General features: G+C 45.9%; 1 protein-coding gene across 6 annotated transcripts in view; it reads left to right on the top strand.

The window, feature by feature from the left end:
• The window catches only part of senp7b (SUMO specific peptidase 7b), a 36,212-nt gene extending 11,669 nt beyond the window's left edge, over positions 1-24,543 (top strand). For 3 of the 6 annotated variants that reach the window (XM_075477276.1, XM_075477275.1, XM_075477277.1), the window contains exons 7-22: positions 163-457; positions 656-753; positions 4,300-4,407; positions 4,489-4,522; positions 4,714-4,914; positions 5,025-5,257; positions 6,264-6,325; positions 6,454-6,570; positions 6,770-6,892; positions 6,973-7,065; positions 10,001-10,077; positions 10,376-10,434; positions 17,068-17,111; positions 17,308-17,376; positions 17,456-17,606; positions 24,113-24,349. In XM_075477276.1, the coding sequence (XP_075333391.1) occupies positions 163-457; positions 656-753; positions 4,300-4,407; positions 4,489-4,522; positions 4,714-4,914; positions 5,025-5,257; positions 6,264-6,325; positions 6,454-6,570; positions 6,770-6,892; positions 6,973-7,065; positions 10,001-10,077; positions 10,376-10,434; positions 17,068-17,111; positions 17,308-17,376; positions 17,456-17,606; positions 24,113-24,262 (1,914 nt within the window). In that variant the 3' untranslated portion in view covers positions 24,263-24,349. Of the gene's footprint in view, positions 1-162; positions 458-655; positions 754-4,299; positions 4,408-4,488; positions 4,523-4,713; positions 4,915-5,024; positions 5,258-6,263; positions 6,326-6,453; positions 6,571-6,769; positions 6,893-6,972; positions 7,066-10,000; positions 10,078-10,375; positions 10,435-17,067; positions 17,112-17,307; positions 17,377-17,455; positions 17,607-24,112; positions 24,350-24,394; positions 24,423-24,460 lie in introns of those variants that run through there. The other 3 variants (XM_075477273.1, XM_075477272.1, XM_075477274.1) reach the window with 3 other exon arrangements.
• Positions 24,544-27,950: the final 3,407 nt, after the last annotated feature.

Genomic DNA, 27,950 nt, shown 5'->3' with positions numbered 1-27,950 from the left:
AAAAAAACAAAAGAACCTCCGTGTTTGGTAGTGCGTCGCACAAATCGACCCTATGAAGGAACCGCCGCTGGTCCTGATGACCCACGTTAGAAACTCGGAGGCATCCTACAGGTCTGGAGCTCTGGAGCTTCTCCTTCACTTTGAGCGATTTGTTTGTTTCAGAGCGACGCAGGAAAACCCCAGAAGAAGAAGTCCGCCGGCTCGGGACCAGAGGACACGTCGGAGGAGGAGGACTTTGTCTCCAGAATGGGACCGTCTGCAGGTACTCCCTCCTCCTCCGTTTCCGAGGGGAAAGCGCTCTGCTCGGCGAGCCCGACGCCCGGCAGGAGGCGGAGCCTGAGCGAGGACGTGATGGAGACGCAGAGGGACAGATGGAGGCAGTTCAGGGAGGGCAAGAACCGATCTGCCGCCCTGCATCCGAGACCAAAGAAACCCAAACAGACTCCGAACGAACCCAGTGAGCTTTTACTCAAATTATTCTGAAACGTTTGCTCATTTTACTGTAAAAATGCCGTAAAAATGTCCCTTTTTCCATCTAAATTCACCTTATTGGGGTGCATTAGGAAATGTTCCTCCTTATTTGAATGATCAATGTGTTTATCAGATATAAAGTGTCTATAAAGAACCCACTCAGTCGGAGTCTTCCCTCCCTCAGTTGTGCTGTCGAGTGAAGAGGAGGACGGCGAGCAGCATGAAGACGAAGCAAAGAGCGACGGGAAGCTGGGCGACGGAGGGAACTCCAAGAAGCTTCAGGTTGGTGAACAGAAGCAGCTTCAGAAGCTTCAGCAGCTTCAGAAGCTTCAGCAGCTTCAGAAGCTTCAGCAGCTTCAGCAGCTTCAGAAGCTTCTGAAGCTGCTGAAGCTTCAGCAGCTTCAGCAGCTTCAGCAGCTTCAGCAGCTTCAGAAGCTTCTGAAGCTGCTGAAGCTTCAGCAGCTTCAGCAGCTTCAGCAGCTTCAGCAGCTTCAGAAGCTTCAGAAGCTTCAGAAGCTGCTGCATTGGTTTCTGCACAGTTCTCTGAAGGTACCACCACAGCATCTCAGTCAGGCTGGGAAATTAAATGACTGAAGAAGTAGAGAAATAACTGAAGAAGTAGAAAAATAACTGAAGAATTAACTGAAGAAGTAGAAAAATAACTGAAGTAGAAAAATAACTGAAGAAATAACTGAAGAAGTAGAAAAATAACTGAAGAAATAACTGAAGAAGTAAATAAATAACTGAAGTAGAGAATTAACTGAAGTAGAGAATTAACTGAAGAAGTAGAGAATTAACTGAAGAAGTAAAGAAATAACTGCAGAAGTAGAGAATTAACTGAAGAAGTCGAGAAATAACTGAAGAAGTAGAGAATTAACTGAAGAAGTAGAAAAATAACTGAAGAAGTAGAGAATTAACTGAAGAAGTCGAGAATTAACTGAAGAAGTAGAAAAATAACTGAAGAAATAACTGAAGAAGTAGAGAAATAACTGAATAATTAACTGAAGAAGTAGATAAATAACTGAAGAAATAACTGAAGAAGTAGAGAAATAACTGAATAATTAACTGAAGAAGTAGATAAATAACTGAAGTAGAGAATTAACTGAAGTAGAGAATTAACTGAAGAAGTAAAGAAATAACTGCAGAAGTAGAGAATTAACTGAAGAAGTAGAGAATTACCTGAAGAAGTAGAGAAATAACTGAAGAAGTAGAGAATTAACTGAAGAAGTAGAGAATTAACTGAAGAAACTATGAATAAAGCATCATTTTGGACCCAGCGATCTCAGCTGTGGTGACGGTTTCGGTCCAAAGGCGAGCCCACAGAGATCCGTAGAAGCTGCTCGCCGTTAGTTGATGATTGGCCGTTAGTTGATGGGAAGCAGATGATTGGCCGTTAGTTGATGATTGGCCGTTAGTTGATGGGAAGCAGATGATTGGCCGTTAGTTGATGGGAAGCAGATGATTGGCCGTTAGTTGATGGGAAGCAGATGATTGGCCGTTAGTTGATGGGAAGCAGATGATTGGCCGTAAGTTGGTGATTGGCCGTAAGTTGATGGGAAGCAGATGATTGGCCGTAAGTTGATGGGAAGCAGATGATTGGCCGTTAGTTGATGGGAAGCAGATGATTGGCCGTAAGTTGATGGGAAGCAGATGATTGGCCGTAAGTTGATGGGAAGCAGATGATTGGCCGTTAGTTGATGGGAAGCAGATGATTGGCCGTAAGTTGATGGGAAGCAGATGATTGGCCGTTAGTTGATGGGAAGCAGATGATTGGCCGTAAGTTGATGATTGGCCGTAAGTTGGTGATTGGCCGTAAGTTGATGGGAAGCAGATGATTGGCCGTAAGTTGATGATTGGCCGTAAGTTGATGGGAAGCAGATGATTGGCCGTAAGTTGGTGATTGGCCGTAAGTTGGTGATTGGCCGTTAGTTGATGGGAAGCAGATGATTGGCCGTTAGTTGATGATTGGCCGTTAGTTGGTGATTGGCCGTTAGTTGATGATTGGCCGTTAGTTGGTGATTGGCCGTTAGTTGGTGATTGGCCGTTAGTTGGTGATTGGCCGTTAGTTGATGGGAAGCAGATGATTGGCCGTTAGTTGATGATTGGCCGTTAGTTGGTTATTGGCCGTTAGTTGGTGATTGGCCGTTAGTTGGTTATTGGCCGTTAGTTGGTGATTGGCCGTTAGTTGGTTATTGGCCGTTAGTTGGTGATTGGCCGTTAGTTGGTTATTGGCCGTTAGTTGGTGATTGGCCGTTAGTTGGTGATTGGCCGTTAGTTGGTGATTGGCCGTTAGTTGGTGATTGGCCGTTAGTTGGTGATTGGCCGTTAGTTGGTTATTGGCCGTTAGTTGGTGATTGGCCGTTAGTTGGTTATTGGCCGTTAGTTGGTGATTGGCCGTTAGTTGGTTATTGGCCGTTAGTTGGTGATTGGCCGTTAGTTGATGGGAAGCAGATGATTGGCCGTTAGTTGATGATTGGCCGTTAGTTGGTTATTGGCCGTTAGTTGGTGATTGGCCGTTAGTTGGTTATTGGCCGTTAGTTGGTGATTGGCCGTTAGTTGGTTATTGGCCGTTAGTTGGTGATTGGCCGTTAGTTGGTGATTGGCCGTTAGTTGATGATTGTCCGTTAGTTGGTGATTGGCCGTTAGTTGGTGATTGGCCGTTAGTTGGTGATTGGCCGTTAGTTGGTGATTGGCCGTTAGTTGGTTATTGGCCGTTAGTTGGTGATTGGCCGTTAGTTGGTTATTGGCCGTTAGTTGGTGATTGGCCGTTAGTTGGTGATTGGCCGTTAGTTGGTGATTGGCCGTTAGTTGGTGATTGGCCGTTAGTTGGTTATTGGCCGTTAGTTGGTGATTGGCCGTTAGTTGGTGATTGGCCGTTAGTTGGTGATTGGCCGTTAGTTGGTTATTGGCCGTTAGTTGGTGATTGGCCGTTAGTTGGTTATTGGCCGTTAGTTGGTGATTGGCCGTTAGTTGGTGATTGGCCGTTAGTTGGTGATTGGCCGTTAGTTGGTGATTGGCCGTTAGTTGGTTATTGGCCGTTAGTTGGTGATTGGCCGTTAGTTGGTGATTGGCCGTTAGTTGATGGGAAGCAGATGATTGGCCGTTAGTTGGTGATTGGCCGTTAGTTGGTGATTGGCCGTTAGTTGGTGATTGGCCGTTAGTTGGTTATTGGCCGTTAGTTGGTGATTGGCCGTTAGTTGATGGGAAGCAGATGATTGGCCGTTAGTTGGTTATTGGCCGTTAGTTGGTGATTGGCCGTTAGTTGATGGGAAGCAGATGATTGGCCGTTAGTTGGTGATTGGCCGTTAGTTGGTGATTGGCCGTTAGTTGGTGATTGGCCGTTAGTTGATGATTGGCCGTTAGTTGGTGATTGGCCGTTAGTTGGTGATTGGCCGTTAGTTGGTGATTGGCCGTTAGTTGGTGATTGGCCGTTAGTTGGTGATTGGCCGTTAGTTGGTGATTGGCCGTAAGTTGGTGATTGGCCGTTAGTTGGTGATTGGCCGTTAGTTGATGGGAAGCAGATGATTGGCCGTTAGTTGGTGATTGGCCGTAAGTTGGTGATTGGCCGTTAGTTGGTGATTGGCCGTAAACATGAAGACAGAACCGGGCTGCGGTCTGACCCAGTTTCAGCCTGAAGTGGGTCAGAGTTTATGACCCTGGACTCGATCCAGCTGAGTCTGGTGCAGAAGGCAGCTGAAGGCGGCCCACATCTGTCAGAACATCTGGAGCGGTTTTATTGCTGTTAATTAGAGGATTATTTCAGTTGTTTCAGAACACAGATGTGAGGCGTACCAGGGTTCACCGTGGTCCCTGCTTGTTGTCTGACAGGTTTCCAAACAGCTCCCCCCCCCGCTGACGCCGCCCTCCTTCCTGCAGCTGGAGTTCGTCTCGCTTCACGCCGGCCTCGTCAGCGCCGACGCCAACGGGCCGATGACGGTGAGACGAAAACATGTCCAGTCACGGTTATCGTTTAAAAACTCAATCCTAACACCGACTCTTCATCTTTTCTCTGTGCAGATCACTGCAAACTGCATCACTCTTCCTGTCAAAGGTAACCAAATTAAACACAATACCACAGATACAATATTCATCCTCTGGCTGGTTTCTGTGTTTTATTCACCGGGTTGAAACAATGTTCTCACTCTTTAAGAACAGCTGGACCGCGCTCCTCTGTTTTTTATATTATTTGTTGTTCTTTGATCAGTTTTTTGTTTCTTTGTCAAACCTTCCGGCTTCTTTCAGGTGATGAGGAGGGCGAGGTGTCGGTGGTGGCGTCTCAGCTCCGGGGTTACGGCGTTTGGGATGGAGGCGTGGCTGAAGGCGGGACTCTGCTGGCCGGCTGGGAAGGCCCCGCCCCCTCGCTGCTCTTCCTCTGGGTGTCGGACGCTCAGGCCAGCCTGCTGCAGAAGGAGCTGTCGGCCATCAGGACCTCCGCCGCCATCGGTAACCTGAAGCTCCTTTAACCTCAGTTAGGGTGAAGAGGTGGAACTGGACCCCGGCTGCTGGTTTTACTGGTTTTAATGTTGAAGGTTCCCCTCTGCTGGTCTCTGCAGGTCCCCTCTGCTCCGTCCTCCTGCTGGTCCTGACCGAGCAGCTCCAGGAGATCCGGGCCGCCCTGATGTTCTCCATCCTGGACATGAAGGAGTACCAGCAGGGCCGCAGCTCCTCCTCAGCCCCCGGGGGGCCCAGCTCCCCTGTGGGGTGGGCCGACGGGCTGCTGCTGGTGCACGGCTGCCCTCCACCTGTGGACCAGCACCTCCTGCGTCTGCTGGGACGAAGCTCTGAGGTCTGAACTGTGAATTAATCTGTTGACAAAAAAGCCCAAACTGTGAGTTTTTATGTTTTTTAAAAGAGTTCTTTAATTCAATTTAATTCAATTGTATTTATATTTAACGTTTCTGGTTCCAAACATCAGATCAAGTGATGTACATCATGATATATGATGGAGGCTAAAAGAGGTGAGCAGGTTCTGAGGAACAGAACAAAGTTATGAATCATCTCATCAACATTATCAGAAAAAAACATTGAAAGTTCCTGAACGACGTCATCATTGAGTTCTACCTCAAGTTTGTATATTTTTGTTTGTTTGTGTGTGTTTGTATTTATTTGTTTGTTTGTGTTTATTGTTTGGTTGTTTGTTTGTATTTGTTGTATTTATTTGTGTTTGTTTATTTGTTTGTGTTTGTTTGTTTGTTTGTGTTTATTTATCTCATCAACATTATCATAAAAAAACATTAAAATTTAGAATAAAAAAAATGAAAATATCAAATGTCACATAAAATAAATACTTTCAGCAGTGCTCACGTTAATCTGATAATTGTTTTATTTGACTTTATAATACCATAAACCCATATTTAGTGCAAAACAATCATTTTATTTAAATCCCCATCAAGTTAAATCAGAAAAAAAGTTGATTTTTCTAATGAAAAGTCAGATTAATGCAAATGTGGTGTTAAAAAAACTAACTTGTTTAGTGCGCTATAGGCCCCTGTGGTGCGGGACCTATAAATCTTTTTTCTTTACATTTTACTTTTACTTTTCTACTGTAAGTAGTTTTTAAGCCAGTACTTTTATACTGTACTTGAGTTGATACTTGAACTGGAGGATCTTTACTTCCACTTATGTAATGAATGTGAATACTTTTGACACCTCTGGGAATGTGGCACAACCAGGCTTCCATACTCTTTCTCAGCCCGTTGCCAGCGGCTCCGGGTGGATGTTTTCCGAGCTGCCCGGGCCCGGTTCTGCCCAGATTCTGACCTAAAATGTGCTGTTGATGTGTTTCCCGACAGACGTCCTGTCAGCTGAGCAGCGGGCCGAAGAAGAAGTGTGGTCAGCAGCAGCTGCCCAGCAGGTAAAACCAGAGCGACCAGCAGAACCTGGTTCCTCTGCGGAACCTGGTTCCTCTGCGGAACCTGGTCCGGTTCCTCTGCAGAACCTGGTTCCTCTGGCCGACCCGGTAACCGTGTCTTTGGTCTGCAGGCTGCTCCGGTATCCCCTGGCGCCGGGTAAGGGCCGGATCACGGTGACGACGGAGGACCTGGCCTGCCTCGACGCCGGCGAGTTCCTGAACGACGTCATCATTGACTTCTACCTCAAGTTTGTGTATTTTTGTTTGTTTGTGTTTATTTGTGTTTGTATTTGTGTGTTTGTATTTATTTTTTTGTATTTATTTTGTGTTTGTTTGTGTGTTTGTGTTTGTTTGTATTTATTTGTGTGTATTTGTTTGTGTGCTGAATGATGGCGGGGCTCTGCTGTAGTGCAGCCGGTCACCAGCAGGTGTCTCCCTCCCCCTCAGGTATCTCCTCCTGGAGGGCGTCGGCGGCCCGGTGGCTCAGAGGAGTCACGTCTTCAGCAGCTTCTTCTTCAAACAGCTGAGCAGGCGGCGGGCGGCCGGAGAGGACGGCGCCCCGTCTGTCCCGTAAGAACGCCGGAGAGGACGGCGCCGCAGATCTCGTGTGTCGTGACCCCGGACTAAAGTGATTCTTCTTCTTCTTTCAGAGACCGCCACGTCCGGCATCAGAGGGTGAAGACCTGGACCCGCCACCAGGACATTTTCACCAAAGACTTCCTGTTCGTGCCCGTCAATCAAGAGTAAGACGATGACGTCATGTCTGTGTCCGGGGAGTCGTCCTCCATCTTTGTTCAGCTTTTAAACATCATGTTTCAGCCTTTAAACATCATGTTTCAGCCTTTTAAACATCGTTTCAGCTTTTAAACATCATGTTTCAGCCTTTAAACATCATGTTTCACCTTTTAAACATCATGTTTCAGCTTTTAAACATCATGTTTCAGCCTTTAAACATCATGTTTCAGCCTTTAAACATCATGTTTCAGCCTTTAAACATCATGTTTCAGCTTTTAAACATCATGTTTCAGCCTTTAAACATCATGTTTCACCTTTTAAACATCATGTTTCAGCCTTTAAACATTATGTTTCACCTTTTAAACATCATGTTTCAGCTTTTAAACATCATGTTTCAGCCTTTAAACATCATGTTTCAGCCTTTAAACATCATGTTTCAGCTTTTAAACATCATGTTTCACCTTTTAAACATCATGTTTCACCTTTTAAACATCATGTTTCAGCCTTTAAACATCATGTTTCAGCCTTTAAACATCATGTTTCAGCTTTTAAACATCATGTTTCACCTTTTAAACATCATGTTTCAGCTTTTAAACATCATGTTTCAGCCTTTAAACATCATGTTTCACCTTTTAAACATCATGTTTCACCTTTTAAACATCATGTTTCACCTTTAAACATCATGTTTCAGCTTTTAAACATCATGTTTCAGCCTTTAAACATCATGTTTCACCTTTTAAACATCATGTTTCACCTTTAAACATCATGTTTCAGCTTTTAAACATCATGTTTCACCTTTTAAACATCATGTTTCAGCTTTTAAACATCATGTTTCAGCCTTTAAACATCATGTTTCACCTTTTAAACATCATGTTTCACCTTTTAAACATCATGTTTCAGCCTTTAAACATCATGTTTCAGCCTTTAAACATCATGTTTCACCTTTTAAACATCATGTTTCAGCTTTTAAAAATCATGTTTCAGCTTTTAAACATCATGTTTCAGCTTTTAAACATCATGTTTCAGCCTTTAAACATCTTGTTTCAGCCTTTAAACATCATGTTTCAGCCTTTAAACATCATGTTTCAGCCTTTAAACATCATGTTTCAGCTTTTAAACATCATGTTTCAGCTTTTAAACATCATGTTTCAGCTTTTGAACATCATGTTTCAGCCTTTAAACGTCATGTTTCAGCCTTTAAACATCATGTTTCAGCCTTTAAACATCATGTTTCAGCCTTTAAATATCATGTTTCACCTTTTAAACATCATGTTTCAGCCTTTAAATATCATGTTTCAGCTTTTAAACATCATGTTTCAGCCTTTAATTCCCTTTTTTGTGCTGTTTTATCAAAGTTAATAACTTTACGTTCACGTCGCTGAGGCAGGAGCACATCTGGCGCTCAGTTTGTTGCCCAGTGACTTGGGCTGTGTTCGAAACCGCCTACTACTCCTACTACTCATACTAACTTTAACTTTTAAGTTCCCGGATGCATACTAGATTCTCCTAAATGTTGGGTATGCATCATGAGGTTACTACTCATACTCAAACTACCCAAGATGCAACGTAACGTGACGTCGCCGATCGTCATTTCCTGTCAAAACGGCAGTTTCAAGCTAGCTACAACGAGGGTAGGTTCACTTCCTGTTTTCAAAACAAAAGCACCAATTGTATGGTAGTGGCTTTCCCTATGATAAAAGGCAACGGGTATTTTATTTTGTGATAATAACCGGAAGTGCGTTAGCTCACTGCGGCTAGCTTTAGTAGCGCCGAATTCGTGGGAACTAAATTGTAAACAGCCGGTATTTTGTCAGGTTTTCAACACGTTGGGGATCTAAACGACTACTTTCTCACCTGAAAATGTTTCAAATGTTGCTAAAGTTTACAGAGTTTAGAGCTTAAGGGAAATCAGCTTCAGGCCGGCTGATTTCGGCTCGGGCAGGAGCGAAATGCATTGTGGGTAAACGCTCTGCATACTGTCTGATCGATGAGTATGTAGTAGGCGGCTTCGAACACAGCCACAGTGTAGAGTTTGGGGATCGAACCCGTGAACTCCTGACCTCCAGCTGCTTTTTAAAGCGTTTACAGTCTCAGTTTAAGGGTGACACATGATGGAAAAACCTCTTTTTTAGTTTCCCTTTGTTTGAAAGTTCCTCATCTAACGAGCCGTTCTGATTTTAATTTCTAAAGTACGTCACTCCTTAAGTTGACTCCGCCTCCTCTGCTAAGCCCCGCCCACGATGCTAAGCCCCGCCCACTCACATCCAGCTTCGGGTGAAGCTCCCCATCCAAGACGTCTCCTCTTTTTATTCCAGGCATCAGTTTAGCTGCTCCAACCGATGAGCAACTTTCCTGTTGCCATGGTTTCCATTCATAACAGATAGCAGAAGAGCTTCCAGCAGCACAGCATCCAATCATTCCAGCCCATTCAAAGTGTGAGTCTCTGATTGGTCCAGGGGTCGTCAGCGCAGTCTCTGATTGGTTGACAGACTGAACTCTCGTCCAAACTGAGTTTAACTGCCTCAGAAACCATAAATGTGGATAATTAGAGGAAATATCTGAACCCTTTAAATCCCGTCGGTGTTCAGAAGTCACAGAAACTTCGTTATCATCCACGTGTTATTTTAACCTCGTTCTGTCTTTGTTTTTCTACAGTTTTTCTACAGTTTCCCTTCCTTTTGGTCTCTTTTCTCTTCGTTTCTTTGTTTTTCTACAGTTTTCCTTCCTTTTGGTCTCTTTTTCTACAGTTTTCCTTCCTTTTGGTCTCTTTTCTACAGTTTTCCCTCCTTTTGGTCTTTTTTTCTACAGTTTCCCTTCCTTTTGGTCTCTTCTCTTCGTTCTTTCTTTGCTTTTCTACAGCTTTCCCTCCTGTCTCTGTTCTCTTGTCGTAATGTGTGAATGTGGCCTCCTGGTCCTCAGCGGCGTCTCCTCTGGTCTCCGCAGAGCTCACTGGTTCCTGGTGGTGGTCTGTTTCCCGGGTCTGGACGGGCTTCGGCACCGGGACTTCCAGAGCCCAGCAGGTGAGCGGCTGCAGCTCCGCAGCTCTGAAGCCGATTCAGTGGAGCGAACGAAGCGCTGAAGTTCAACAGAGCGTCTCTAATGGGGGCCAGATGTCCCCCCAGCTGGGATATAAAGTCCATGTTCTAACCACCAAGTGTTCCCCAGTAAACAAGTTCTCCTCTTACAGCTCTGAGCTCCATGTTGGTTCAGTGTGTCACTTTTTATCCTGAGGGGGGGGGCAGTAAACTGGAGTCATCTGTCTTTGGAGAAGCCTTTTTTCATTTCACGATGAACAAACAGATGTTGTTGTTTCCGCAGGCGGATCTGAGCGAGCTGCAGGGAAGCCGAGCATCGGCCTGAGGTCGCAGCAGCCGCCTGTACGTATCCACAGCGCACAGCTTCATCCGGGGCTAAGCTAAGAATGTTAACATGTAAGCATGTTAACATGCTAACCGAGGTTCTGGGGGTACTAACCTGCCGTCCTCCTGTCAGTTTAAGGTTTAACCTCCAGCTTAAAAGAATAAGAACCAGGAGGCCTTGTCCTGCAACCCTTCCAAATAATGCTAACATGTTAACATTCTAACATGTTAACATGCTAACATTCTAACATGTTAACATTCTAACATGTTAACATGCTAACATGTTAACATTCTAACATGTTAACATGCTAACATTCTAACATGTTAACATGCTAACATGTTAACATTCTAACATGTTAACATGCTAACATTCTAACATGTTAACATTCTAACATGTTAACATGCTAACATGTTAACATTCTAACATGTTAACATGCTAACATGTTAACATTCTAACATGCTAACATGTTAACATGCTAACATTCTAACATGTTAACATTCTAACATGTTAACATGCTAACATTCTAACATGTTAACATTCTAACATGTTAACATGCTAACATGTTAACATTCTAACATGTTAACATGCTAACATTCTAACATGTTAACATTCTAACATGTTAACATGTTAACATGCTAACATTCTAACATGTTAACATTCTAACATGTTAACATGCTAACATTCTAACATGTTAACATTCTAACATGTTAACATGCTAACATGTTAACATTCTAACATGTTAACATGTTAACATGCTAACATTCTAACATGTTAACATTCTAACATGTTAACATTCTAACATGTTAACATGCTAACATTCTAACATGTTAACATTCTAACATGTTAACATGCTAACATTCTAACATGTTAACATTCTAACATGTTAACATGCTAACATGTTAACATGCTAACATGTTAACATGTTAACATGTTAACATGTTAACATGCTAACATTCTAACATGTTAACATTCTAACATGTTAACATTCTAACATGTTAACATTCTAACATGTTAACATGTTAACATGCTAACATTCTAACATGTTAACATTCTAACATGTTAACATGTTAACATTCTAACATGTTAACATTCTAACATGTTAACATTCTAACATGTTAACATGCTAACATGTTAACATTCTAACATGTTAACATGTTAACATGCTAACATTCTAACATGTTAACATTCTAACATGTTAACATTCTAACATGTTAACATGCTAACATTCTAACATGTTAACATTCTAACATGTTAACATGCTAACATGTTAACATTCTAACATGCTAACATGTTAACATGCTAACATTCTAACATGTTAACATTCTAACATTCTAACATGTAAGCATGTTAACATGCTAACCAAGGTTCTGGGGGTACTAACCTGCCGTCCTCCTGTCAGTTTAAGGTTTAACCTCCAGCTTAACCCTCATACCTGATTTAAAACACAACTTAATTTCTGAAAAGGGACATTTTTGTCCCCTTTTAAAACGACCTAAAAACATCATATGTTAATATTTTTTTCCGCTTTTTTTTTCATAAATCTTTTATTCCACTTCAGTTCTGATCATAACTACCAAGTTTTCAATTATTTTCAAAAATTTAACCCTTTAAATACTGGTTTATATGACGTAAACGCCAATTTCTGTAAAAAAAACTCACAAAAACTGCTATATTTTCAATATATAGAATGCAAAGTGGAATTGTTGAGGGGGGATAATTATGGTCTGGGAAAAGTCAATGATCAGCAACAACATTGATTTTTAGGGATTTTTAATTTTTTTGTTATGCCTGATTTTAAAAAAAACTCCTTAATTTCTGAAAAGGGCCATTTTTGTCCCCTTCTAAAATGATCCCCAAAATACCATATGTTAATATTTTTTTCCACTTTTTTTTTTCAGAAATCTTTTCTTCCACTTCAGTTCTGATCATAGGCAACAAGTTTTCAATTATTTTCAAAAAATTAACCCTTTAAATACCAGTGTATATGAGGTAAACACCAATTTTCGTTAAAAAACAGACACAAAAACTGCTGTATTTTCAATATATGCAATGCAAAGTGAAATATTCTATGGGGGATTATTAGGTCTGGGATATGTCATTGATGAGCTAAAACATCAGTTTTATCAGCTTTTTAGTTTTTCTGCAATGGCAGATTACAGAAACGGCTCCCATAGACATCCATTATAATAAATACAGCATTAGTCTATGGCACACACGCACGCGCAGTCCAGGATTATTTGGGGTTTTCGGTGCTCATCCTCGCTGACCACTGGGTCCCTGTGCGCTGTGCTGAGGAGGAGAACATTTTCCACCTCTTCGGCACATATGACATGCGATATGCAGATTACAGAAAGTGTGTGTTGCAGTGAAGGCCAATGTTGAGGAGCGCACAGGTCTGTGGCTCGCCTGCAGATGGACTGGGGGAAGCTCAGGCTTATTCCTTCTAATGGTCCCAACCATGGCGAGTTTTCATTTGAGCAGATCTTCATTCCAATACTTGAAGATAGCAATTTAGCTTATTATTTATATATTATTATTTAGCTTTTTAGCCCACGACGTAGGCCGATACATTTTAACACAGCGTCTAAAGCTCGCCACTCCCAAACCCTTCATCGGTAAAACGGCCGATGTACGACCGTACTGAAACATTCATATCATTCATATCTTAGATGTCTTTGGAAGGCTATGAGCTGCGCACGTCACAGGTAACCCACACTTTGATGCCATATTTTGGGGGTTTGCTGGGGATATACTGCAGAAACGCGCAGCGACCCTGAAAGGCCTTCAGCTGCTCATCGATGCAGACTTCTCTGCCCGGGGTGAAGAGGCGGGTGAGTCGGCTCTCCCACTTCTCCCAGAGAGCTGCAATCGGAGCCAGTTTGCCCTCTCGCTGTCGATGGGGTCGTGTCAGCTGGTCATCAAACAAGGGATTCAAATCTTGTGTGTGCCATGGTTTGCCTGAACATGGCCCATCCAGTGCATCCCACAGACTGAGGGTGCTCTCACCTCGTGAGTGATGCACCGCGGCGAGGATGAGCAGCTCAAGGAAGGCCCGCAGCTCTCCTTTGTCGGTGTCCCTCCAGGCCTCTGTGGTGCGTCTGCCTTCCAGGTTGGTGAATTGAATGATCAGCTCCATCAGCTCATCAGTCAGAAAAAGATCTCAGGTGGGCTTCATATCGGTTATGCGGGCGCATGCATAGGTGGTCGGTTCAGGGCGAGCACAGGGTGCAGGCAGGTATCGGAGGGTGTTGGCGTGGTTGTCAGACCAGGATATCTTGCCATTTTTTGACACCCACAGAATATCCAGGCCAGCAGTCTCATCAGTTTCATCCTCCGTGCTGTTATAATCAGAGCTGCTGGAGGGAGGGTGAGTTCCCATTCTTCATCTGAGGAGTCATCAGAGGAGGATGAATAGAGAGAGTCGCTGTGCCCTGGTCTGAGGACTTCCTCCACGGCTTGGGCAACGCTGAATTTTTGTGCCATGCCTTCCAACCTTCAGGAGAATGAGAAATGTGCACAGCTCTCGTATTCTCATGCTGGTGGATCTGTCGTTGACAAACGAGGGTGCTTTCATCATGTTACCTCAAAGACACCTAAATTATTTTATTATGTTACCTCAAAGAAACCCAAACTATTTCTCAGTCTGACGACCTCATAACATCACTGGGGTCACACAGGTGTCCGTGTGTGTGTGTGTGCGTGTGTGTGCGTGCGTGCGTGCGTGTATATGTGTGTGTGTGTGTGTGTGTGCGTGTGTGCGTGCGTGCATGTGTGCGTGCGTGTGCCATAGACTAATGCTGTATTTATTATAATGGATGTCTATGGGAGCCGTTTCTGTAATCTGCCATTGCAGAAAAACTAAAAAGCTGATAAAACTGATGTTGTAGCTCATCAATGACATATCCCAGACCTAATAATCCCCCATAGAATATTTCACTTTGCATTGCATATATTGAAAATACAGCAGTTTTTGTGTCTGTTTTTTAACGAAAATTGGTGTTTACCTCATATACACTGGTATTTAAAGGGTTAATTTTTTGAAAATAATTGAAAACTTGTTGCCTATGATCAGAACTGAAGTGGAAGAAAAGATTTCTGAAAAAAAAAGTGGAAAAAAATATTAACATATGGTATTTTGGGGATCATTTTAGAAGGGGACAAAAATGGCCCTTTTCAGAAATTAAGGATTTTTTTTAAAAATCAGGCATAACAAAAAAATTAAAAATCCCTAAAAATCAAAGTTGTTGCTAATCATTGACATATCCCAGACCCTAATTATCCCTACTCAATAATTCCACTCTGCATTCCATATTTTGAAAATACTGGCACCTAAAGGCTTCAAAATTGGGCTAAAAAGTTCAAATTGGCATTTAAAGGGTTAATTTTTTTGAAAATAATTGAAAACTTGGTAGTTATGATCAGAACTGAAGTGGAATAAAAGATTTATGAAAAAAAAAGTGGAAAAAAATATTAATATATGATGTTTTTAGGTCGTTTTAAAAGGGGACAAAAATGTCCCTTTTCAGAAATTAAGGAGTTTTTTTTTTACACAATGAAAAATTGCATTGTATATGATGTGTGTTTGAAATTCGAAAAAATAGTCAAAAATACACAACTGGACCAAATATGATGAGTATCACTATCTACAGTGTGAAATTAGAGGAGAAAGTTCACCCCAAGTGGACAAAAATGTCCCCTATCAGGGATTAGGGTTAAAAGAATAAGAACCAGAAGGCCTTGTCCTGCAACCCTTCCAAATAATGCTAACATTCTAACATGCTAACATGTTAACATTCTAACATGCTAACATGTTAACATGCTAACATTCTAACATGTTAACATGCTAACATGTTAACATTCTAACATGCTAACATGTTAACATGCTAACATTCTAACATGTTAACATGCTAACATGTTAACATTCTAACATGCTAACATGTTAACATGCTAACATTCTAACATGTTAACATTCTAACATGTTAACATGTAAGCATGTTAACATGCTAACCAAGGTTCTGGGGGTACTAACCTGCCGTCCTCCTGTCAGTTTAAGGTTTAACCTCCAGCTTAAAAGAATAAGAACCAGGAGGCCTTGTCCTGCAACCCTTCCAAATAATGCTAACATTCTAACATTCTAACATGTTAACATGCTAACATGTTAACATTCTAACATGCTAACATGTTAACATTCTAACATGCTAACATGTTAACATGCTAACATTCTAACATGTTAACATTCTAACATGTTAACATGCTAACATTCTAACATGTTAACATGCTAACATGTTAACATTCTAACATGTTAACATGTTAACATGTTAACATTCTAACATGTTAACATGTTAACATGTTAACATTCTAACATGTTAACATGCTAACATGTTAACATGCTAACATGTTAACATTCTAACATGCTAACATGTTAACATGCTAACATTCTAACATGTTAACATTCTAACATGTTAACATGCTAACATGTTAACATTCTAACATGCTAACATGTTAACATGCTAACATGCTAACATGTTAACATGCTAACATTCTAACATGTTAACATGTTAACATTCTAACATGTTAACATGTTAACATGTTAACATGTTAACATTCTAACATGTTAACATTCTAACATGTTAACATGCTAACATGTTAACATGCTAACATGCTAACATGTTAACATGCTAACATTCTAACATGTTAACATTCTAACATGTTAACATTCTAACATGTTAACATGCTAACATGTTAACATTCTAACATGCTAACATGTTAACATGCTAACATTCTAACATGTTAACATTCTAACATGTTAACATTCTAACATGTTAACATGCTAACATGTTAACATTCTAACATGCTAACCAAGGTTCTGGGGGTACTAACCTGCCGTCCTCCTGTCAGTTTAAGGTTTAACCTCCAGCTTAAAAGAATAAGAACCAGAAGGCCTTGTCCTGCAACCCTTCCAAATAATGCTAACATTCTAACATGCTAACATTCTAACATGCTAACATGTTAACATGCTAACATTCTAACATGTTAACATTCTAACATGTTAACATGCTAACATGTTAACATTCTAACATGCTAACATGTTAACATGCTAACATTCTAACATGTTAACATTCTAACATGTTAACATTCTAACATGTTAACATTCTAACATGTTAACATGCTAACATTCTAACATGTTAACATTCTAACATGTTAACATGCTAACATGTTAACATTCTAACATGTAAGCATGTTAACATGCTAACCAAGGTTCTGGGGGTACTAACCTGCCGTCCTCCTGTCAGTTTAAGGTTTAACCTCCAGCTTAAAAGAATAAGAACCAGAAGGCCTTGTCCTGCAACCCTTCCAAATAATGCTAACATTCTAACATGCTAACATGTTAACATTCTAACATGCTGACATGTTAACATTCTAACATTCTAACATGCTAACATTCTAACATGTTAACATTCTAACATGTTAACATGCTAACATGTTAACATTCTAACATGCTAACATGTTAACATTCTAATATGCTAACATGTTAACATTCTAATATGTTAACATGCTAACATTCTAATATGTTAACATAACCGTGTTGTGTCTGAGTTTCTGCCCCATGAATATTGACCTGGTGTGATCTGTCCTTTATGAACCTGCAGGAGTGCAGTCAGCAGGGCTCCCAGAGGAGCCGAGTGATGCAGAGGTGAGTTTTAATCTGTTTATCTTTATGTTTCTTCCGTCCTTCCCTGGTATTTCTGTTGTTTTTATCAGCCTCTTTCAACTCATTTTGACCCTTTTTTTTCATCTTAAATCGTTCAAATCTGTCAGGATATTTAAGAACCGTAGGGTAACCCAAAGCAGAGTTTGCGTTGAGCTGGTGGTTTTCTGGTGGTTTTCAGGCCCTGCATCCTGGTGATGGACTCGCTGAAGCTGTCGTATCACGAGAACGTCTGCAGACTCCTCAGAGAGTGAGTTTCAGCCGCTCTGCGGCCACAGGCCGAATGTCGGCGGCTGTTTTCTCACGCTGAGGTTGAACGATGTCTCCAGCTACCTGCAGGTGGAGTGGGAGGTGCGCAGGAAGACGACTCGTCTCTTCACGCCAGACACCATCAGGAGCTCCTGCTGCAGAGTTCCTCAGCAGGACAACAGCAGCGACTGTGGACTCTACCTCCTGCAGTACGCGGAGAGCTTCCTGCAGGTGACCACGCCCACATTTACCTGATTCAGAGCTTCCTGCAGGTGACCACGCCAACATTTACCTGAGTCAGTGCCTCCTGCAGGTGACCACGCCCTCATTTACCTGAGTCAGTGCCTCCTGCAGGTGACCACGCCCTCATTTACCTGAGTCAGAGCCTCCTCCAGGTGACCACGCCCACATTTAGCTTCCTGCAGGTGACCGCGCCCACATTTACCTGAGTCAGAGCTTCCTGCAGGTGACCACGCCCACATTTACCTGAGTCAGAGCCTCCTCCAGGTGACCACGCCCACATTTAGCTTCCTGCAGGTGACCGCGCCCACATTTACCTGAGTCAGAGCTTCCTGCAGGTGACCACGCCCTCATTTACCTGAGTCAGAGCTTCCTGCAGGTGACCGCGCCCTCATTTAGCTTCCTGCAGGTGACCACGCCCTCATTTACCTGAGTCAGAGCTTCCTGCAGGTGACCACGCCCTCATTTACCTGAGTCAGAGCTTCCTGCAGGTGACCGCGCCCTCATTTAGCTTCCTGCAGGAGACCACGCCCTCATTTACCTGATTCAGAGCTTCCTGCAGGTGACCGCGCCCTCATTTACCTGAGTTAGAGCTTCCTGCAGGAGACCACGCCCTCATTTACCTGAGTTAGAGCTTCCTGCAGGAGACCACGCCCTCATTTACCTGATTCAGAGCTTCCTGCAGGTGACCACGCCCTCATTTACCTGAGTTAGAGCCTCCTGCAGGTGACCGCGCCCACATTTACCTGAGTCACAGCTTCCTGCAGGTGACCACGCCCTCATTTACCTGAGTCAGAGCTTCCTGCAGATGACCACGCCCTCATTTACCTGAGTCAGTGCCTCCTGCAGGTGACCACGCCAACATTTACCTGAGTCAGAGCTTCCTGCAGGTGACCACGCCCTCATTTACCTGAGTGAGAGCTTCCTGCAGGTGACCACGCCCTCATTTACCTGAGTCAGAGCTTCCTGCAGGTGACCGCGCCCACATTTACCTGAGTCAGAGCTTCCTGCAGGTGACCGCGCCCTCATTTAGCTTCCTGCAGGTGACCACACCCTCATTTACCTGAGTCAGAGCTTCCTGCAGGTGACCACACCCTCATTTACCTGAGTCGGAGCCTCCTGCAGGTGACCGCGCCCTCATTTAGCTTCCTGCAGGTGACCACGCCAACATTTACCTGAGTCAGTGCCTCCTGCAGGTGACCACGCCCTCATTTACCTGATTCAGAGCTTCCTGCAGGTGACCACGCCAACATTTACCAGATTCAGAGCTTCCTGCAGGTGACCACGCCCTCATTTACCTGAGTCAGAGCCTCCTGCAGGTGACCACGCCCTCATTTACCTGATTCAGAGCCTCCTGCAGGTGACCACGCCCTCATTTACCTGATTCAGAGCTTCCTGCAGGTGACCACGCCCTCATTTACCTGAGTCAGAGCTTCCTGCAGGTGACCACGCCCACATTTACCTGAGTCAGAGCCTCCTGCAGGTGACCACGCCCTCATTTACCTGAGTCAGAGCTTCCTGCAGGTGACCGCGCCCTCATTTAGCTTCCTGCAGGTGACCACGCCCTCATTTACCTGAGTCAGAGCCTCGTGCAGGTGACCACGCCCTCATTTACCTGAGTCAGAGCTTCCTGCAGGTGACCACGCCCTCATTTACCTGATTCAGAGCTTCCTGCAGGTGACCACGCCCTCATTTACCTGAGTGAGAGCTTCCTGCAGGTGACCACGCCCTCATTTAGCTTCCTGCAGGTGACCACGCCCTCATTTACCTGAGTGAGAGCTTCCTGCAGGTGACCGCGCCCTCATTTAGCTTCCTGCAGGTGACCACGCCCTCATTTACCTGATTCAGAGCTTCCTGCAGGTGACCACGTCCTCATTTACCTGAGTCAGAGCTTCCTGCAGGTGACCGCGCCCTCATTTAGCTTCCTGCAGGTGACCACGCCAACATTTACCTGATTCAGAGCTTCCTGCAGGTGACCACGCCCTCATTTACCTGAGTTAGAGCTTCCTGCAGGTGACCACGCCCACATTTACCTGAGTCAGAGCCTCCTACAGGTGACCACACCCTCATTTACCTGATTCAGAGCTTCCTGCAGGTGACCGCGCCCTCATTTACCTGATTCAGAGCTTCCTGCAGGTGACCGCGCCCTCATTTACCTGAGTTGGAGCTTCCTGCAGGTGACCACGCCCTCATTTACCTGAGTCAGAGCTTCCTGCAGGTGACCACGCCCTCATTTACCTGAGTTAGAGCTTCCTGCAGGTGACCACGCCCTCATTTACCTGAGTCAGAGCCTCCTGCAGGTGACCACGCCCTCATTTACCTGAGTCAGAGCTTCCTGCAGGTGACCACGCCCACATTTACCTGAGTCAGAGCTCCTGCAGGTGACCACGCCCACATTTACCTGAGTCAGAGCCTCCTGCAGGTGACCGCGCCCTCATTTAGCTTCCTGCAGGTGACCACGCCCTCATTTACCTGAGTCAGAGCCTCCTGCAGGTGACCACGCCCTCATTTACCTGAGTCAGAGCCTCCTGCAGGTGACCATGCCCTCATTTACCGGAGTTAGAGCTTCCTGCAGGTGACCACGCCCTCATTTACCTGAGTCAGAGCTTCCTGCAGGTGACCACGCCCTCATTTACCTGAGTCAGAGCTTCCTGCAGGTGACCACGCCCTCATTTACCTGATTCAGAGCCTCCTGCAGGTGACCACGCCCTCATTTACCGGAGTTAGAGCTTCCTGCAGGTGACCACGCCCTCATTTACCTGAGTCAGAGCTTCCTGCAGGTGACCACGCCCTCATTTACCTGAGTCAGAGCTTCCTGCAGGTGACCACGCCCTCATTTACCTGAGTCAGAGCTTCCTGCAGGTGACCGCGCCCTCATTTAGCTTCCTGCAGGTGACCACGCCCTCATTTACCGGAGTTAGAGCTTCCTGCAGGTGACCACGCCCTCATTTACCTGAGTCAGAGCTTCCTGCAGGTGACCACGCCCTCATTTACCTGAGTCAGAGCCTCCTGCAGGTGACCACGCCCTCATTTACCTGAGTCAGAGCCTCCTGCAGGTGACCACGCCCTCATTTACCTGATTCAGAGCCTCCTGCAGGTGACCACGCCCTCATTTACCGGAGTCAGAGCTTCCTGCAGGTGACCACGCCCTCATTTACCGGATTCAGAGCCTCCTGCAGGTGACCACGCCCTCATTTACCGGAGTTAGAGCTTCCTGCAGGTGACCACGCCCTCATTTACCGGAGTTAGAGCTTCCTGCAGGTGACCACGCCCTCATTTACCTGAGTCAGAGCTTCCTGCAGGTGACCACGCCCTCATTTACCTGAGTCAGAGCTTCCTGCAGGTGACCACGCCCACATTTACCTGAGTCAGAGCCTCCTCCAGGTGACCACGCCCACATTTAGCTTCCTGCAGGTGACCGCGCCAACATTTACCTGAGTCAGAGCTTCCTGCAGGTGACCGCGCCCACATTTACCTGAGTCAGAGCTTCCTGCAGGTGACCACGCCCTCATTTACCTGAGTCAGAGCTTCCTGCAGGTGACCGCGCCCTCATTTAGCTTCCTGCAGGTGACCACGCCCTCATTTACCTGAGTCAGAGCTTCCTGCAGGTGACCACGCCCTCATTTACCTGAGTCAGAGCTTCCTGCAGGTGACCACGCCCTCATTTACCTGAGTCAGAGCTTCCTGCAGGTGACCGCGCCCTCATTTAGCTTCCTGCAGGAGACCACGCCCTCATTTACCTGATTCAGAGCTTCCTGCAGGTGACCGCGCCCTCATTTACCTGAGTTAGAGCTTCCTGCAGGAGACCACGCCCTCATTTACCTGATTCAGAGCTTCCTGCAGGTGACCACGCCCTCATTTACCTGATTCAGAGCCTCCTGCAGGTGACCGCGCCCACATTTACCTGAGTCACAGCTTCCTGCAGGTGACCACGCCCTCATTTACCTGAGTCAGAGCTTCCTGCAGGTGACCACGCCCTCATTTACCTGAGTCAGTGCCTCCTGCAGGTGACCACGCCAACATTTACCTGAGTCAGTGCCTCCTGCAGGTGACCACGCCCTCATTTACCTGAGTCAGAGCTTCCTGCAGGTGACCGCGCCCACATTTACCTGAGTCAGAGCTTCCTGCAGGTGACCGCGCCCTCATTTAGCTTCCTGCAGGTGACCACACCCTCATTTACCTGAGTCAGAGCTTCCTGCAGGTGACCACACCCTCATTTACCTGAGTCGGAGCCTCCTGCAGGTGACCACGCCCTCATTTAGCTTCCTGCAGGTGACCACGCCAACATTTACCTGAGTCAGTGCCTCCTGCAGGTGACCACGCCCTCATTTACCTGATTCAGAGCTTCCTGCAGGTGACCACGCCAACATTTACCTGATTCAGAGCTTCCTGCAGGTGACCACGCCCTCATTTACCTGATTCAGAGCCTCCTGCAGGTGACCACGCCCTCATTTACCTGAGTCAGAGCCTCCTGCAGGTGACCACGCCCTCATTTACCTGATTCAGAGCTTCCTGCAGGTGACCACGCCCTAATTTACCTGAGTCAGAGCTTCCTGCAGGTGACCACGCCCACATTTACCTGAGTCAGAGCCTCCTGCAGGTGACCACGCCCTCATTTACCTGAGTCAGAGCTTCCTGCAGGTGACCGCGCCCTCATTTAGCTTCCTGCAGGTGACCACGCCCTCATTTACCTGAGTCAGAGCCTCGTGCAGGTGACCACGCCCTCATTTACCTGAGTCAGAGCCTCGTGCAGGTGACCACGCCCTCATTTACCTGAGTCAGAGCTTCCTGCAGGTGACCACGCCCTCATTTACCTGATTCAGAGCTTCCTGCAGGTGACCACGCCCTCATTTACCTGAGTGAGAGCTTCCTGCAGGTGACCACGCCCTCATTTAGCTTCCTGCAGGTGACCACGCCCTCATTTACCTGATTCAGAGCTTCCTGCAGGTGACCACGTCCTCATTTACCTGAGTCAGAGCTTCCTGCAGGTGACCGCGCCCTCATTTAGCTTCCTGCAGGTGACCACGCCCTCATTTACCTGATTCAGAGCTTCCTGCAGGTGACCACGTCCTCATTTACCTGAGTCAGAGCTTCCTGCAGGTGACCGCGCCCTCATTTAGCTTCCTGCAGGTGACCACGCCAACATTTACCTGATTCAGAGCTTCCTGCAGGTGACCACGCCCTCATTTACCTGAGTTAGAGCTTCCTGCAGGTGACCACGCCCACATTTACCTGAGTCAGAGCCTCCTACAGGTGACCACACCCTCATTTACCTGATTCAGAGCTTCCTGCAGGTGACCGCGCCCTCATTTACCGGAGTTAGAGCTTCCTGCAGGTGACCACGCCCACATTTACCTGATTCAGAGCTTCCTGCAGGTGACCGCGCCCTCATTTACCTGAGTTAGAGCTTCCTGCAGGTGACCACGCCCTCATTTACCTGAGTCAGAGCCTCCTGCAGGTGACCACGCCCTCATTTACCTGAGTCAGAGCCTCCTGCAGGTGACCACGCCCTCATTTACCTGAGTTGGAGCTTCCTGCAGGTGACCACGCCCTCATTTACCTGAGTCAGAGCTTCCTGCAGGTGACCACGCCCTCATTTACCTGAGTTAGAGCTTCCTGCAGGTGACCACGCCCTCATTTACCTGAGTCAGAGCCTCCTGCAGGTGACCACGCCCTCATTTACCTGAGTCAGAGCTTCCTGCAGGTGACCGCGCCCTCATTTAGCTTCCTGCAGGTGACCACGCCCTCATTTACCTGAGTCAGAGCTCCTGCAGGTGACCACGCCCACATTTACCTGAGTCAGAGCCTCCTGCAGGTGACCGCGCCCTCATTTAGCTTCCTGCAGGTGACCACGCCCTCATTTACCTGAGTCAGAGCCTCCTGCAGGTGACCACGCCCTCATTTACCTGAGTCAGAGCCTCCTGCAGGTGACCACGCCCTCATTTAGCTTCCTGCAGGTGACCGCGCCCTCATTTAGCTTCCTGCAGGTGACCACGCCCACATTTACCTGAGTCAGAGCCTCCTGCAGGTGACCGCGCCCTCATTTAGCTTCCTGCAGGTGACCACGCCCTCATTTACCTGAGTCAGAGCCTCCTGCAAATGGTTAAATTTTAGACTTTTTAATGATTAATTTTCAAAGTTTGAATAATTATTATTATTATTATTAGTATAAGTAAATGTTCAATAAAATTAATATTGAAATTTACACCTAAATTTATAAAATGTACAAGTTTACCAAAAGACATGAAGCGTTAATTTAAAAATGAATATATTAAAGATAAATTCCCAGAAAGAAACATCTAAAAAAATTTATTATTTTTATTTAAAATATAAAAATAAAAGTTATTTTGTGTCAGAAAATAACACAATTATTTTATTTGTACGTGTTTTTCAGGTAAATTTTCTAAGTTCTGAGCAGTTTTTAACAGAATTAAAAATGTCATCGAAGATAAACGTCGCCTGTTGATCTAAACTGAGCTCTCTGATTGGTTCCTCAGAACCCCATCGTGCACTTCGACCTCCCGTTGCGATTGGAGAACTGGTTTCCGCGGCAGCGAGCGCGACAGAAGCGCGAGGAGATCCGGCGTCTGATCATGATGCTGCAGCGGCGGCAGCTGACGGAAGACGGAGAGGCGCCGCCACCGTGAGGCGGTCCACCAGAGCGAGCTGGAGGTCCACCAGGAGCGAGCTGGAGTTCAACCGCGAGCGAGCTGGAGGTCCACCAGAGCGAGCTGGAGTTCCACCAGAGCGAGCTGGAGGTCCACGCGAGCGAGCTGGAGGTCCACCGCGAGCGAGCTGGAGGTCCACCGCGAGCGAGCTGGAGGTCCACCGCGAGCGAGCTGGAGGTCCACCGCGAGCGAGCTGGAGGTCCACCAGGAGCGAGCTGGAGGTCCACCAGGAGCGAGCTGGAGGTCCACCAGGAGCGAGCTGGAGGTCCACCGCGAGCGAGCTGGAGGTCCATCAGGAGCGAGCTGGAGGTCCACCGCGAGCGAGCTGGAGGTCCATCAGGAGCGAGCTGGAGGTCCACCAGGAGCGAGCTGGAGGTCCACCGCGAGCGAGCTGGAGGTCCATCAGGAGCGAGCTGGAGGTCCACCAGGAGCGAGCTGGAGGTCCACCAGGAGCGAGCTGGAGGTCCACCGCGAGCGAGCTGGAGGTCCACCAGAGCGAGCTGGAGGTCCACCGCGAGCGAGCTGGAGGTCCACCAGAGCGAGCTGGAGGTCCATCAGGAGCGAGCTGGAGGTCCACCGCGAGCGAGCTGGAGGTCCACCAGGAGCGAGCTGGAGGTCCACCGCGAGCGAGCTGGAGGTCCACCAGAGCGAGCTGGAGGTCCATCAGGAGCGAGCTGGAGGTCCATCAGGAGCGAGCTGGAGGTCCACCGCGAGCGAGCTGGAGGTCCACCAGAGCGAGCTGGAGGTCCACCGCGAGCGAGCTGGAGGTCCACCAGGAGCGAGCTGGAGGTCCACCAGAGCGAGCTGGAGGTCCACCAGGAGCGAGCTGGAGGTCCACCGCGAGCGAGCTGGAGGTCCACCAGAGCGAGCTGGAGGTCCACCAGAGCGAGCTGGAGGTCCACCGCGAGCGAGCTGGAGGTCCACCAGGAGCGAGCTGGAGGTCCACCAGGAGCGAGCTGGAGGTCCACCAGAGCGAGCTGGAGGTCCACCAGAGCGAGCTGGAGGTCCACCGCGAGCGAGCTGGAGGTCCACCAGGAGCGAGCTGGAGGTCCACCGCGAGCGAGCTGGAGGTCCACCAGAGCGAGCTGGAGGTCCACCAGGAGCGAGCTGGAGGTCCACCGCGAGCGAGCTGGAGTTCCACCAGGAGCGAGCTGGAGGTCCACCAGGAGCGAGCTGGAGGTCCACCAGGAGCGAGCTGGAGGTCCACCAGGAGCGAGCTGGAGGTCCACCAGGAGCGAGCTGGAGGTCCACCAGGAGCGAGCTGGTGGTCCACCAGGAGCGAGCTGGAGTTCCACCAGGAGCGAGCTGGAGGTCCACCGCGAGCGAGCTGGAGGTCCACGTGTGAATGTACAGAATGACTTCTTCTTCAGAATAAACTTATTTATGTAACACAGAGTCGGGCTGTTCTTCTTCTGCTGCTGTCCGTGCACAGATGTGTGTGTGTGTGTGTGTGTGTGTGTGTGTGTGTGTGTGTGTGTGTGTGCCCCCCCACTGAGGACCAATCAGCTTACAGATCATTATGTGGATCAGACGGGGGGCTGAAGGAGGTTTAATCGTCTGAGGACGGAACAACAACATGACAGCGCCTCATATGAGTCACTTCATCTCTTCAGAACAGCGGCTCTGGTTCTGGTTCAGTTCTGGTTCAGTTCTGGTTCAGCTCTGGCCCACATCTGGTCCTGCTCCATCTCTTTTTAAGTCCTGGTCTAATTTCTGGTTCAGGTCCAGTGTTTTCCCTCATATCTTTTTCCTATCTGGTCCTGGTTTTGGCTCAGTCCTGGGTCGGTTCTGGTTCAGTTCTGGCCCATGTTAGAGGTTAGGATGAGACAGATTTGGGTCTCCATCCAGCAGAAGTTCTGGGCAGTAAAAGCCCCCTTCGTGTTGTGGTTTTCCCCGTCTCCTCATCTCCTCTCCGTCCCTTAATCCCATCATCCAATAAAAGACGTCTACCCACGCTGGGCTCAGGGGGGGTCCGTCTGGGTGGGTCCGATTATACAGAACTGATCGGTTTGGGCTTTATTGATCAGTCTGTTTAGTGAAGTGAAATTCTAACAGTAGGATTGGTATAACTAACAAAGCAAAAGTAAATTTAGCTAACAGTAAGATTGGTATAACTATAACAGAGCAAAAGTAAAGTTAGCTAACAGTAGGATTGGTATAACTAACAGAGCAAAAGTACATTTAGCTAACAGTAAGATTGGTATAACTATAATAGAGCAAAAGTAAATTTAGCTAACAGTAGGATTGGTATAACTATAATAGAGCAAAAGTAAATTTAGCTAACAGTAGGATTGGTATAACTATAACAGCAAAAGTAAATTTAGCTAATAGTAGGATTGGTATAACTATAATAGAGCAAAAGTAAATTTAGCTAACAGTAGGATTGGTATAACTATAACAGAGCAAAAGTAAAGTTAGCTAATAGTAAGATTGGTATAACTATAACAGAGCAAAAGTAAATTTAGCTAAAAGTAGGATTGGTATAACTAACAGAGCAAAAGTAAATTTAGCTAACAGTAGGATTAGTATAACTATAACAGGTAATTTGAGTAAACTAACAAAAGCTAACAAACATGGATAAACTTTCCTCTAAGAGGAGGCATTTAGAAATATAGCTAATAACAGAACGGTTGATATAATGAATGATAGCAGATCTTTACTAAGTACAAAGCCGTTCGGTGGTCTATAAATTTAATGGGAGTATTTTAAAGTCTATTATTTAACTTTGAATAAAAAACTTTCATTTGAGAGGAAATATTAAGGCTGATACAGTGATAATAGGTCTTCATAGACCATTTGAATATGACTAAGTTTTCCTCCTAGTGCAGTATTAATAAGACAAATCTATTTGATAAGGGTAGAATGACAGAAGAAATACCACATTAGGGGAGATCACATTTTTTGTACATAAAATTTTTTTTTTTTTAATTTAAAACTGATTTATATTCATGTGAACCCTGAATCTACAAAAATGGAAATATTTAACAACTTTCTAACCATGTTTTAGTGCAGATAATGCACAAAATTAAACACAAAACTATGTGTAGAGACTAATTATGAGGGGGATACTGTGAGATGCGTAAACATCGATGGTAAAGTTCCTCATTTATCATCGGCCAAGCCGGCTAGTGAGTTTTTTTCAATACACGCCAAAAATAACTTTCACCCGCATTTGGCGGGTGTTAAATTAGAGCCCTGGTGTGAGCATATGCGTGTGTGTAAGTAAGTCCGTGAAGCCATTGTCTTTGATAACAGGATGGAAAGCTTATCAACCAGCCTATACAGTTCAGAGCAGGTCCACAGATGTCCTCAGGGAAGGGGGGGCAGAGGCATAATAACCAGGAGAAACTGAAGGCCAGCCGTCCGAGGTCCAAGAGGGGAGCCAGAATTCAGGTAACAATTGTTTTGGGTCAGGCCGACATTTATTTTCTGTCTGCCTTGAGAGTTTTGTTGAGTTTCTCAATGGTGAATCCAAACAGCCGAATTCATGGACTCTCCGCCAGATCCGAGTGAAACAACTTTCTCCAGGATTTATTCCGTTTCATTCCCGAGTCCAGGAATCGCATCCGGCGTGCGATTCTGCTCACGTAACATCACACACAATCACAATATCTCATTACACTTAATATAAGACACAACTGCCCAACAAGTACCATTTCAGAATCAG

This window comes from Odontesthes bonariensis, chromosome 11 (genome assembly GCF_027942865.1).
Source record: "Odontesthes bonariensis isolate fOdoBon6 chromosome 11, fOdoBon6.hap1, whole genome shotgun sequence".
Taxonomy (NCBI): Eukaryota; Metazoa; Chordata; class Actinopteri; order Atheriniformes; family Atherinopsidae; genus Odontesthes; species Odontesthes bonariensis.
This window is presented reverse-complemented; position numbering and strand designations above follow the sequence as displayed.